The 13,927-nt window shown below is 39.5% G+C and overlaps 2 protein-coding genes across 7 annotated transcripts in view; one reads left to right on the forward strand and one right to left on the reverse strand.

The window, feature by feature from the left end:
• Window positions 1-2,628: 2,628 nt before the first annotated feature.
• Window positions 2,629-8,009, reverse strand: srsf2a (serine and arginine rich splicing factor 2a). Of its 6 annotated transcripts, none has more exons than XR_003934084.1 (4): window positions 7,222-8,005; window positions 5,406-5,754; window positions 4,324-4,412; window positions 2,629-3,093 (listed from the first exon to the last, which is right to left on the reverse strand). XR_003934084.1 is itself a non-coding variant. In XM_030121978.1 (3 exons), the coding sequence occupies exons 1-2, from the start codon at window positions 7,575-7,577 to the stop codon at window positions 5,430-5,432; spliced, it is 681 nt and encodes a 226-aa protein (XP_029977838.1). In that variant the 5' UTR covers window positions 7,578-8,004; the 3' UTR covers window positions 4,123-4,412; window positions 5,406-5,429. The 6 variants fall into 6 exon arrangements, 3 of the variants coding, with proteins under 3 accessions (XP_029977838.1, XP_029977837.1, XP_029977835.1); XR_003934083.1 differs by having other exon boundaries at window positions 4,800-5,754; XR_003934082.1 differs by lacking the exon at window positions 2,629-3,093 and having other exon boundaries at window positions 4,123-4,412; window positions 4,800-5,754.
• A 531-nt stretch (window positions 8,010-8,540) lies between these two features.
• rnf157 (ring finger protein 157) overlaps window positions 8,541-13,927 on the forward strand; it is a 63,893-nt gene continuing 58,506 nt past the window's right edge. The window contains 1 exon segment of the mRNA XM_030121948.1: window positions 8,541-9,254. Within this exon segment, the coding sequence (XP_029977808.1) occupies window positions 9,167-9,254 (88 nt within the window). The 5' untranslated portion in view covers window positions 8,541-9,166.

Genomic DNA, 13,927 nt, shown 5'->3' on the forward strand with positions numbered 1-13,927 from the left:
AATCATTTATTCATTTTCTGAACCTGCTTTATCCTCACTAGGGTCACAGGGGTCTCTTGGAGCCTATCCCAGCTACATAGGGGCGAAGGCGGGGTACACCCTGGACGTGTCACCAGTTCATCTCAGGGCTGAACATATACGTAGAGACAAACACTCTCACACCTGTGGGCAATTTAGATTAACCCATTAACCTATCAGTGCATGTCTTTAGATGGTGGGAGGAAGCTGGAGTACCCAGAGAGAACATGCAAACTCCACACAGAAAAGGTCCCACCCCCGTCGACTGGTGTTGGAATCGAACCCAGGACCTTCTGTCTGTGAGGCACCGCCGTGTTGCCCGAGACAACAGCCCTCATTTCTCTGTACTGCAGTTGTGTTGCCATGGCTGCTTTGGTTTCTATTGGTACTTCTTTATCAAAGAGACTTAGTACCACAGTAGACTCAATCAGGTACCACAGGTGACGCAGTATGGATGTCTGTACTTTAGGCACGTCAGTATCCATTAAGCATGGTAATGCATTTAAAAACAGCATTTTTTGATGGGCCCTTCTTACTTTGCGGTGGTGGTGGGGGTCAAACGTTACCGGATTTTGCTGAAATTTTTTTGGGGGGGCTATTATCATGTTGGAGATTAACTGGTTTAAATAACACCGTGATCTGAAAAGTGATTTTTGAGAAGCCCTAATAGTAGTGTGTAATTTTCGTGTCTTTTTGACCGTGTTACACGTGGATTTATGTATTAAATATAATGTAAAATAATATAAAAATGTGTTTTATCTGAAAAATAGTTTCTCTTTTATTTCAGTAAATATTTATTTTTTAAACTAGACCCAAAGTTCTTCCAAACCTGCTTCCTAACATTAGTCTACATCTGATTTGAATGTTTAACCCTCTGTCCTGTTTCTATGGAGGCCTGGGGTTAGATCTGTCAAAAACATACATCAGTTTGGTGGTACCATCACTGATTTTGGATTATCGCGTAACTACACATAAAACCACACAAGCATGAATGCAAGTTTACTGTTCCAAAAGTAGTGTTGTTTTTCTGAATTTCACTTAAGGTTGACTTTAAATCCGACCTTTATGAAAATAGACTTCATGTAAAATAGGCTGTATAACCTTAGCTTTACTTTACAGTTTGGAAATCATTTCTAGGTCATATTCTGGGATTTTATTTGTTATATTTCATTTGTCAGTGTATCATAACTCCATGGTGACCTGATGCTCTACCCTCTGTCCCTCAAACACACTTTTCTGAATCCATTCAGTCCTAATGCATCATGTAACCTTGTCTAACACTTTCATATGCTTTTTTATTTTGTAACAATTTCTGTTTGTTTCAGTTGGTTCTGGGATGAAGGATGTTGTCATTTTCAGACATTTTTACTTTTTTTTTTGGCCTCTTCAATTAATTTTTTAATTGAAGGAAAATAATCGGCTTCAGCTCCGACACGAACTGAAAGCAGAACCAGCCCCAGGTTTTCATGACGACGGGAACCCTGTTAATTTATGGGTACTGAACACATTACAGTGACAATACCTCGAATAAGGATATATGTTTAACATACACTACAAACAAAAAGTTGAGGATATTTTTCATTTTTGGGCTTGTTTTTTTTCAGTTGGGATTCTTGCACAGCTTTTTAAAAAATTTTTGTGTGAACTGAAACATTTTTTTAATGACCAGTTTTATTTACAAATTGCAAAAATGACAAAAAAAAAACATCCCTAACTTTTTTTTGTAGTGTATATCAGTGTTCATTCAGGGCAAGTGCAATATATATTTATCTCTACTGTTTCTTGGTTGGTTAACATGCTTGTTTTAATTCTGTATATATATTTACACTTTTTTTTTTTTTTTAAACTGTTTTGCACTACGCACCACAAGAGCGTTGTCCCTTAATTTTGTTGTACACGTGTATGAGGGTCAAAACACAAATGTCCTGTCAGAGAGCGAACTTTAATTGATTGCCATTCCAACATTTATGTCAACATCAAGTAGCTCCTTGTTTTGGATAATCTCTTATGGTCCAACTAAAGCAAAAATGAATTTAAAAGTAAAAATGTTGGTCATTTAGCAACACTAATTTTTCAGTCTCTAAAATTTCCCATCACAGAGATTTCAAATATCATGTTTTGACCCATGACAATAAAGGTATTCTATTCAATTTTCCCCAAACCTGAAAAGCATAAAAAAAATAAAAACAAATAAATAAAAATAAAGCCCTTCATTGATTACTTTAATATTAATTAGACAGATCCCGCCCCCCCCGTCTTTTTTTGTGTGTATGTGTACATGTGAGTGCAGGTGTAGTGTTCTTGGTCTGACACACAAACACTACAAAGAAAAAGTTGAGGATATTTCTAATTTTGGGCTATTTCTTTTTTCAGTTGGGATTCTTGCACAGCATCTTTTACTTTGTGAATTGAAATACACTTTTTTAATGACCAGACAGTTTTATTTACAAATGGCAAAAATGACCAAAAAAATTACAAAAAGAAAAAAAAAGAAATATCCTTAGCTTTTTTGTTTGTAGTATATATTGGATACTATGACTTTTTTATATATTGTCATTGTTCTAATTTAAATAAAAAGTAAAAAAAAAAAAAAGTCACACTGTCAACACATTTACCACACAGATGTTTATTAGCATTCACCTGAAGCAAATACAACCAGCAAAGACATTTTAGGGGTTCACAGAGGAATGCAATAACAAAACGTATTCATTGAGCAGACAGAGCTGCCCTTTTAACCCTTCACTAGGAGCCACACTGGACTCAATGTCAAAAGCGAGCAAAAACCAGTAAACAGTGGATAAACCAGAGAGGAAAAGGAGAGGAGAGAGAATAAAAAGGAAGGAGGAGGGGGAATCTGTACAGCACATGGAGGGAAGGACAGGTCACGAGACAGGAAGGAGAGGATGGATGATCTGCCACACCTGTGAGCTTACAAACCGGCAAACGGCAGCGGAGGGTCGAGCCCCGGAAAAAGCGCCGGGCACTCAGCACCGCAACACGCCACACCATGTCACCACCGCACTGCACCGCATCTTAACAGCTAACCAGCATTACTCAACTGCTACACAACTGCGCCTAGTGCACAAAAGATACACAAGAAAGAGGGTTAGAGTCATAGGAAAGCAACTTTAACCAGACAGAGAAAAATAAATTTGACAGTAAAGAAAAAAATGCAATGCTGCCGGATTAGCAAGTCACAACAAAGTAGCCCTGTGATATTTTCAGGTTTTGTTTCTGATACTACTGTACAGCACAGGTGTCAAACATGCGGCCCGCGGACCAAAAGCAGCCCGCCGAGGGGTCCAGTCCGGCCCATGGGATGAATTTGTGAAACTCAAAAATTACACTGAGGACATTAACAATCAAGGGTGTGAAAGTCTTTTTAAGTCAATTCAATCTACAGTGAATCAGACCAGTAATATACTATCATAATAAACTATAAATAATGAAAACTGAAAGCATTTTTTCTTAGTTTTTCAAAAAGTAAGATTACACAAAAATGTTTACATTTACAGACTAGCTTTTTACAAAAAATATGAATAAACTGAACAAAAACGAACAACCTGAAATATCTTAAAAGTAATATGCGGAATTATACCAATATTCTGTCTGTTATAAAATGTTTCGTGTATTTGTAGATCCACTGTGATCTGTAAGTTATGATGCACATGTGTAAATGATAAACTAAGGCATAATATTGTTAAAATTGCAAATATTTTTCTTACGAATTTTCAGGTTGTTCATGTACAGTTCGTAGATGTAAACATTTTCAAGACAGAATTTTACTTTTTTCACTCAAAAACAGAAAAAAACTTCGGAGTTGATATTATTTATAAGTTCTTATTCTATTTATATTATTTTACTGGCTCAGCCCACTTTAGATCATATTACACTGTATGTGGCCCCTGAACTAAAATGAGTTTGACACCCCTGCTGTACAGTTCGCCGTTTTCCTATCAACGGTGGTATAACACAACTGTAAAGGCTTTGAACATCCAACGTGACACCCTGCTTTACATCGTCTCCAAATAGAACAAACCCATATCCATAAAAAAAAGGGAACAAAGCAAAGTATCAAACAGGAGATTTCCTTAAAAAGGAATCTACGATAATTCCAAAAGAGAATTTATTCACAAATACAAATAGATTCAAATTCAAGAAATCCAATTTAAGTGGAAAACCACCATTACAAATTCCTTCCATCAAATATGCTCAACTTACCAACAAATAGCAAAGTTACAGAATATGTTTTGGTAAAGAAATGAAAATGAAACATTAAAACATTTTAGACCAAGTTCCAATAACCTTTCAGTCTGCGGTCAGTGGTCAAGTGGAGTCCACCTGTTCAATGTGAGACTCTTCCTGATGTCCTCAAAGGCTCTATCATCTGAGATCTGGAAGGAAAGAAAAAAATACCACAGTCAGATGGAGATACACAAGACGGCTTTTCAAACTCCTGCAGCTGACCTGAGATTCTTAAAGTTGTACTTTTCCCCCTCACCAATATTTAGCAAACAGATCCTGTCTGTTGGCATCCCTTTTCTGGTATTAAACCTAACAGTTCTAGTCAAGTTCAAATTTGTTTCTACACCTTTAGTGGCCCCTAGACCCAAAGAAAGAATGAGGAAAAAAAAAACAAAAACGCTAGCTCTAACATGACTCTTGCACTCGGGCATATTTGGAAAAACAAACCTTGGGGTCCGTTCCCTTTTTGAGAGGCAGCAGGCGGAAACCACAGACAACGGCTCAGCACATCATGCCTGTGATCCCCGTGAACGTACCTCACCACACCACCTCATACACCAACTGACCGCCCGAACCACCGCCATGACGACCTGCTCCATAGCAACCACCGTTGCCTTGGTGACCTGCTCCTTTAGCAACTGCCATCGCTCTCGGCAACAGGCAGGTCACATGGGCGGGTCACACACTAACTGCTCTCACACTGCCACACCCCCATCTCCTCCTCCTCCTCCTCTCTTTGCAAACAGGACTCCGCAGCTTGGAGGAAAGAATTCCACATTTAGGTAAACGTTTTGAGTGCAGCACCCCACGACCCAACCTCCCCCCCTCACTCCCATACACACTCACAAGAGTACAGATGTGAATACTTCAATTAAAGGATTGATCACATAAGGCCAAATGTTAATTAACATGTTTGCTTTAGACTGGCTGCACATACAAGCAACTAAAGCAAACACATCAGTGGGACTGTACAAAGAATACAGCTCAGACTTTTGTCTTTAAGTCTAAACCTCCCCAGGATTCTGCAGACTTGGTTACTGTTGTTTCAAAGACCGTAGTGTAGCATCAAGACTGCAGAACAACAATGACTACACACAGACTGTTTATGGACAATGGAAAGATAATAGAATTCCCATGGATACCGTCTTATTGTGTCCAGGTTTGGGTTAAGACTCTGCTCCGTTGTCCTCTGGAGATTTAGGCCTACTCTTGGATTTGGACCTGGACCGGGACTTGGACCCTCTGTTCGAAGGTGGGGTTCGACTCCTCGACTTGGACCTGGAGCGCGACCTAGACCTGGAGGGAGACTTGGACTTGCTCCGCCTGGGGGTTCTGGATTTCGACTTCGATTTGGATCTGGACCTGGACCTTGACCTGGAGTACGAGCGGGACCTGGAACGGCTGTAGTGGTGGCGACTCCTGGACCGCGAGTGACTCCTGCTCCTGGAGCGGCTGCGGCTTCGTCTGCGGCGCCGGGGACTGGCTGAGCGACTGCAACACAGAGAAGGACTTCAGTATAAAGTCAGACCAAAATGATAGAAAAGCTGAGTGGAAAGAGGGAACAAAACCTACAGGTTCCCTGGTACTGGTTTCATTGACCCAACATCATATGGTCCAAGTTTTACATACTTGAGAACTCAAATACTTTAATATGAACTTTCATGAATAGTGTGAGTACTCTAAGAAAGCATTTTGTAACTTTTGAAAGGCGCTATATAAACGCAATTATGGTTTGTATTAGTATTTCTCAGCTTAAGTTTGTGCCAAGAACTTTTCATTTCTTACATCTTGTTCTTTTACATTTTGTCACCTTTTTAGAAATAATGGTAATATCACGTAGGCAGGGTTTTCCCTACCAATACTTTGGTGCAACACCCAAACCAAAGAAGTCAAAATTTTAGAAAGAACGTAAAAATATACATAAATTACTTTTCACAGGGGATGGCCAGATTTTAATACTATGTACCCAGGCTTTTGCTAAATATGGGAGCAAATAATAGAGCCCAAACGACACAGAGAAACCCAAAGGAAACTCCTGAAAATGAACCAAGTTGAAGAATTCATTCAATCTGGACTTGCACACTAGAATTGGAACAATTTGAGAAACAAAAAAAGCCCCAAAACAAAACAAAAAACAGGTCCACCCTTCAACTTATATCATTCCTGTCATGTTTTGGGAATGCAACCAGCAAATCCTTCCAAATATTTGTAGCACAAATGAACGGAGTGCTGTTATCCCAGTGTTTGTCAAACTGTGGGGTGGGCCCCCTGGGGAGGTGGTGTGTGTATGGGGGGTGAAGTCTTGCCAGGGGGGTTATGGATCACTCCTGGGTGTTTTTTTTGTTTTTCAGGTTAGAACATGTATCAGGTGGAACTATTGTTGGAGAGTTTGAGCACATTTTATGGACGTCTACCAAACCAATCTATTGCCATGGTGATCTGTCACTAGACTAGACAAAGAGTTTAGGTTTGGACAAGGGACTGGAAAAGACACATGGACCCACAGGTTTGTGTTTTAGACCAGTTTGGACTTGAATGTTCTCAGATGTCCAATAGAAACGGGCACATGGACCCACTGATATTGGTCACATGTTCATCTGTGGAACCAACATGTGTTTGTTGGTCTAAAAAAATGAACTTTATTGTCATAACTGTACATTTCCTAATTTTATTTGTATAAACACTGTCTCAGGGAGCAGTCTGGTTGAGTTTATTAGTATTATTCAAGCAAAAGTCTAAATTATTTTTAATTTGAACAACAAACTATTCTAGTTAAAGTGAAAAGTCTGGTTTTGATATTGATGTTTCTTTCAGTAAAAGTAATAATTGCTCCACTGTTGTTGGGGTTTGGTCCACTGGGTTAAACTAACAGTACCTGAGCCCATTCCTCATGTTCACCATGTGCTCTCATAACTTGACGTTAACATGAACTAAAATAGCCAGCCGGGGCCTGTTTACCTCCTGCTTCTGCGTCCGTAACCCCCGTATCTGCGCGGTGGAGCTCCCCTCCGTCCGTACATGGAATCCGGTGGTCGGCCGTACCGGGCCATCTGCACGCGGAGCTCGCGCCCATCGAGCAGCGCGCCGTCCATCGCGTCCATGGCGTCTTCGGCGTCGCGCTTGTCGAGGAACCGCACAAAAGCAAAACCGCGGCTCTCCTTCGTGTACCTGTCGCGGGGGATGTACACGTCTCCCACGCGACCGTATTTCTCGAAAACTCGGCGGAGGGTCTCCGGTGAAGTCCGGTAAGTCAGGTTGTCCACTTTTAAGGAGGTCATCCCCTCCACGTCTGGCGGCGGCCTTCCGTAACTCATGTTCACCGACTGGAACCAGCAGAGCAGCTCAACTCACGGAAGCCCGTCGGATCCTACCGTTCGACTAAAACACCCCAGTAAATCACTAACTATCAGCGGGTTTAGAGTCCGTGATTTCCGAGAGATTTTGAAAGAAAATTCTTCAGCCCTGAACTCTACAACAGCGATGCTTTCACATGAAATGGCGGCAAAGGCGCTTCCTTTTCCCCCTTCTTTGCGCCCAAGTTGGCCTCCTCTGATTGGCTGCCTGTCTATTGTCCCGCCCCCAGTAAACCCCTAACACTGCCCCCTGTCGGTGTGGAGCGGAACACCAGCACAGTTGTGGATAGTGAATCGAGGCTATTTTTCTTCCCTTTACACCAGTTTAAAATGTTCTAGGACGGATACTTCAGTTAAGATATGTTTCTTGCTTGTGGCCTGTAACAGTTTATCTTTTATTTTATTGTTTTATTTGTGCACAGTCTCATTTAAACAGCCCAACTTGTTGCCAAACGGGCTTATTTCTTTGTTCTCATATGTTGAGGTTGTGGGTGTTGTGCCGAATTCTACTCCCTGCCGAAAACTGCTCCCCCGTCCTAAGTCAGCCATGAAGAGGACAATATGCACCAAATTCACTTTAGTTAATTTTCCACAGTTAATTTTTCTCTTTTTTTACTGTAGGGTATGAAATTAATCGTGAATTATTCATCCTCTGAACACCATTGTAGCTGTGTAGCAATTACTTATTAATATTGTAAGATACTACAGTTACGTTTTTTATCTGTTTAATACTGAAGAATGTGCAAACTGTAAGGTATATAAAACTTTAAAACGTTAAATCTTAAATAGAAAACACTCAAAAATATATAACAATAAAAACAGATACTGCCGAAAACTACATCACCCTGGGCTGATGATACAGTTTTCGGCAGGGAGCAGAATTCGGCACAACAGTGGGGTTTTTATATATTGGGGTTTGGACCTAAAGTGTGCCGGTGTTCCGTTGTGTGCTCGGTCTGCAGTGCAGTCAGCTCTGCCTGCACACAGTTAGCGTAGGAAGGTCACGTTATAAAGCGGCTCGACACTCGCTGCTGCTGCTGGAGAAGAGGACTGCGCAAAAACCACGGTCCGGATTTGTGCCTGTGTGACGTCACGGGGAGCAACAGACCTCTTTGACAGGATCCTATACAACAAGAACCACGGAGGGGGATTCATGACCGAGTATCCAGCCAGCACCGGTGGGGCAGGGGATGTGGACGCCGTTTTGTGCCACATAGTCGTGCGTAAAGCAGGCGCGGAGATTGCGCTTGTGTCGGACGTGAGATTGCGGCGCGCCATGAGTGCGCTCCTCCGTTATTAAAGGGACTGCTCCGGCTGTTTTCTGCCTTAAAACGAGCTGTTGATCAGAGCAGGCTAAGCAGGAGCCAGAGAACAAGTACTAATCCCCCCCTCCTCCGGGACGGTGACATTCACGGCGGGGCTTCGGAGCCGACAGACATGGACTGGATATGGATTAAATGATCTGGAACAGGGAGCCGCGGTGAACAAAGCCCACCCTGGAGAGTGTTTGTGTCCGTTAACCTGAGGGCTCTGACTGCATCCGACTGAAAATGGGAGCTTTAACCAGCAGACAGAACATAGGCGTGGAAGAAGTGGATATTCCGTCCAATTCGGTGTACCGTTATCCACCCAAATCCGGTAAGTCGCCGAAGAGCAGGTCACACCGGGGGGTGGGTGGGAGGACGGTTCTGTTCGGTCCACGGAGCTCACTGCAGATGGACCCACTGAGTAAAAGTAGCACAGACATCCCCATCATAAGCAGCTCCATCTGACAGGCCTGGAGTACCTGTGGACACACCACCATGGCCCCCATCCACATCTACAGCTGCATTTCTACTGCTGTTTCTGCTTCTATTTCTACTCTGTTTCTATTTTTACTCTATTTCAATTTTTATTTCTACTCTTTTTCAATTTTTATTTCTACTCTATTTCTATTTCTACTCTATTTCTATTGCTACTCCTATTTCTATTTCTGCTCTATTTCTATTTTCTACTCTATGTCTATTTCTACTCTACTTCTATGTCTACTCTATTTCTATTTCTACTCTATTTCTATTTCTGCTCTATTTCTATTTCTCTTCCTATTTCTGCGCTGTTTCTATTTCTACTCTGTTTCTACTTTATTTCTATTTCTGCTCTATTTCTATCCCTACTGTATTTCTACTCTACCTCTATTTCTACTCTATTTATATTCCTATTTCTGCTCTGTTTCGATTTCTACTATATTTCTACTTTATTTCTATTTCTGCTCTATTTCTATTTCTACTGTATTTCTAGTTCTACTCTATTTCTATTTTTTATTTCTACTCTATTTCTATTTCTACTCTATTTCTACTCCACTTCTATTTCTACTCTATTTCTATTTCTATTTCTACTCTATTCCTATTTCTGCTCTATTTCTATTTCTACTCTATTTCTATTTCTACTTCTACTCTATTTCTAGTCTATTTCTATTTCTACTTTGTCTATTTCTTCTCTATTTCTATTTCTACTCTATTTCTATTTCTACTCTATTTCTACTCTATTTCCATTTCTGCTCTATTTCTGTACTCTATTTCTTTTTCTACTCTATTTCTGTTTCTACTCTATTTCTACTCTATTTCTATCTCTACTCTACTTCTATTTCTGCTCTATTTCTGTTTCTATCCTATTTCTATTTCTACTCTATTTCTATTTCTGCTCTATTTCTACTCTATTTTTTCTACTCTATTTCTATTTCTGTTTCTACTCTATTTCTATTTCTGATTCTACTCTACTTCTATTTCTACTCTATTTGTATTTCTGATTCTACTCTATTTCTATTTCTGTTTCTACGCTATTTCTATTTCTGTTTCTACTCTATTTCTATTTCTGATTCTACTCTATTTCTATTTCTGACTCTACTCTATTTTTCTTTTCTATCTATTCTCTCTGTTCGTCAGTGCATCCTTTCTCCTACACATGGATCCCAGCAGTCCTTCTACCTGTTCACCTGTGCCTCAGTCAGTCAATAATGGCCTTAGTTAAATTACATCTTTTTCTTCCCAGCTTTTTTTTTTTTTTTTGCTTGTTGTCAACCCAGAGCTGGACCTTTTAGTAGATTCAGTTTTCCATAAATTAAATAAGTCATGATGCTTGACAGGAGGAGTTAATAAAATACGAAGGCCTGTGCTGTATCATCCTTAAACTGTAGATGTGTTTCTGCTGAAAAGAGGTTTTTATTTAAGGTAGAAGAATCATTATTGTGGAAAAGAAGACTTTCAGGAGCTAAAGTGATGCTCCACATCATGACTGTTTCATGTATTCCATCATTGTGTTCAGTTTTTAAAATATCAGGGAACTCTTTTAAAATGTCCTTCAACTCCACACATTTCTGACATGCTGTCACATAACAAAAGGTAAATTACTAAAAGTCACTGAAATGTCTTTAATCTACCATTGGTTTTTTTGAAGACTTGACCCTTAAAGACCCAAACGTCCACCTTTAACCCATAAAGACCCAAACGTCCACCTTTAACCCTTACAGACCCAAACGTCCACCTTTAATCCTTAAAGACCCAAACATCCACCTTTAACCCTTACAGACCCAAACGTCCACCTTTAATCCTTAAAGACCCAAACGTCCACCTTTAAGCCTTAAAGACCCAAACGTCCACCTTTAAGCCTTGGAGACCCAAACTTCCACCTTTAACTCTTAAAGACCAAAACGTCCACCTTTAATCCTTAAAGACCCAAACGTCCACCTTTAACCCTTCAAGACCAAAACGTCTACCTTTAATCCTTAAAGACCCAAACGTCCACCTTTAACCCTTACAGACCCAAACGTCCACCTTTAACCCTTAAAGACCCAAACGTCCACCTTTAACCCTTACAGACCCAAAGGTCCACCTTTAATCCTTAAAGACCCAAACGTCCACCTTTAAGCCTTAAAGACCCAAACGTCCACCTTTAAGCCTTGGAGACCCAAACTTCCACCTTTAACTCTTAAAGACCAAAACGTCCACCTTTAATCCTTAAAGACCCAAACGTCCACCTTTAATCCTTAAAGACCCAAACGTCCACCTTTAAGCCTTAAAGACCCAAACGTCCACCTTTAATCCTTAAAGACCCAAACGTCCACCTTTAAGCCTTGGAGACCCAAACTTCCACCTTTAACTCTTAAAGACCAAAACGTCCACCTTTAATCCTTAAAGACCCAAACGTCCACCTTTAACCCTTAAAGACCCAAACGTCTGCCTTTAGTCTAAACCATCTACTGATCTAAACTGTTTAATTCCTGTTGATCCACTAATCCTATCAGTCCATGTCAATAATTGGTGTCAAATACAGTTCTTCATCTTTTCATGGTCATCAGATATGACCATATTTGGATGTTCAGAGGCTCCATAGTTGCCGTGGAAACACTGTCATCTTCTCCAACATTGATTCACCAGTCAAACCCATGGAGTTGGATCAATGACAGTGGATGGACACACTGGGTTTATGTTCAGTTAATAATGTCTTCCCTGAAAAAGTCAGTTTTTGTACAGTTTTTTCTGTTTCTGATATAATAATAATAACTTTAATCTTAGTTTTTTATGAAAATCTACATGATCAGTAAATTGAATATGGGAAAATACATGATTTTCACTGAAAAAACACAAAATGCAGAGGATAATAGTATAATAAATGATGTTAGAAAAGTGGAAACAATAGTAGCTCTGGGTCTTTCTGCTTTTTAACATTTCAGATTCTAACGAAATTATACATTTACATATTGCAAATTCTATGACTAGAAGTGTTTGTTTGTTTACGTTGTAGCCTACATATTGTTTAGACACACATTCATGGAATTTTAAATCCAGACTAAAGTAAATATCCAGGCTTTGTTGTGGTTCTGTTTGCAGGTCATGTGACTCATAGTGCTCTGGGACTCGGTCAGTCCGTCGTGTTCATCCTCTATTTGCGATCGTCTGTGGTTTCCTGGGTTTAACACTAATCCGGCGTCGTCATCAAAATCATATTGTCAAGGAATGTTGTTCTTGCTGTTGACACAGTTTGGTTCAATGAGATGAATGAATATGTTTGGAAAATGAAATCTGAGGTCATCTGAGCTTTTTCTTTTCGCAGCTGCCACGTTGGACAGTTTATTTTTTATTTCGAATATGCAACAAAACAAAGTAATGTTACTTAGTCCTTAGAAATAAAACAGATTGTAAGAAATCATGGGAAAAAAAACAAAAACAAACACTTATAAATATACGTGAAAGCAAAGTATTACTTCATTTGACAGTGACTGAACTCCAGCCTGGGGTGAACCTCAAACACAGGCATATGAACCATAGATATTATTATTATTATTATTATTATTATTATTATTATTATTATTATTATTATTATTATTATTAATAATAATAATAATAATAATAATAATAATAATAATAGCTTTTATTTATATAGCACTTTTAAAAAGTTTTCAAAGTGCTTTGACAGACAAAGCAGAAGGACACAACAGCAGAATACAATTGGAAGAAAAAACCCCAAACAAGACGCAAGCAAACACACTAAAACATAGAAAATAACACAGCACAATAAAAGAGATACTTACAGCAAACTCGAAAATATGACACTTCAAATAAATTTGAATGTATTGAAGTAGAGAGGGCAGAGATTACGTAACATGATGCCGTCAAATCAATGTAAAAATGAAGGAATGGAGGGTCATTCCATCCCAAATCAACCAGATTTCAGAAAGTGCCTCACATGACCCCCTCAGAAAATTCTGAAAAAATTCACACTTGTTCACCTACCAGATAAACAAACACATCCAAAAGTTTAATGTCATATCTGTAATAGTTTAGGAGATACAGCCCTTTGAAAATTAATGTTTTTTTTTTTTTTTTTTTTTTTTTTTAATTTTGCAAATTTGCTTTTCGGCCAACTTTGAGGAGCTATATGTCCTTAGGTATTCAAACCACACTGCTGAAACTTACTGTCTGGGGTGAAATCCCCCTGAAAAGACCATATTTTGCATCAAAATGATTGTAGGTGCCTTCATGTTTGGTCCATGAGGCCTTGAAACCAGGCGAAAAGGCTAATTCTTCCAAATGTCCTCTCTTCAGGCTTGCACTGTGCCAGAATGGATGAATGTAGGGACCTAATTTTTTTTGCATGGATTCTTATGGTCAAGATGCAACAATATACTGCAAAACGACTACATTTCAATGAAAAGTGTTGCTGTGAGGCAATGAATAAAATATTTGGGCCCTATTTCTGGACCCAGTATTTGATTATAAATTCATAAATTATGGGCTGGATTTTTTTTCCATTTATCTGAGGTCATCATTAGGTCC

The sequence above is a fragment of the Sphaeramia orbicularis genome, chromosome 19 (genome assembly GCF_902148855.1).
Source record: "Sphaeramia orbicularis chromosome 19, fSphaOr1.1, whole genome shotgun sequence".
In the NCBI taxonomy this organism is placed as follows: domain Eukaryota; kingdom Metazoa; phylum Chordata; class Actinopteri; order Kurtiformes; family Apogonidae; genus Sphaeramia; species Sphaeramia orbicularis.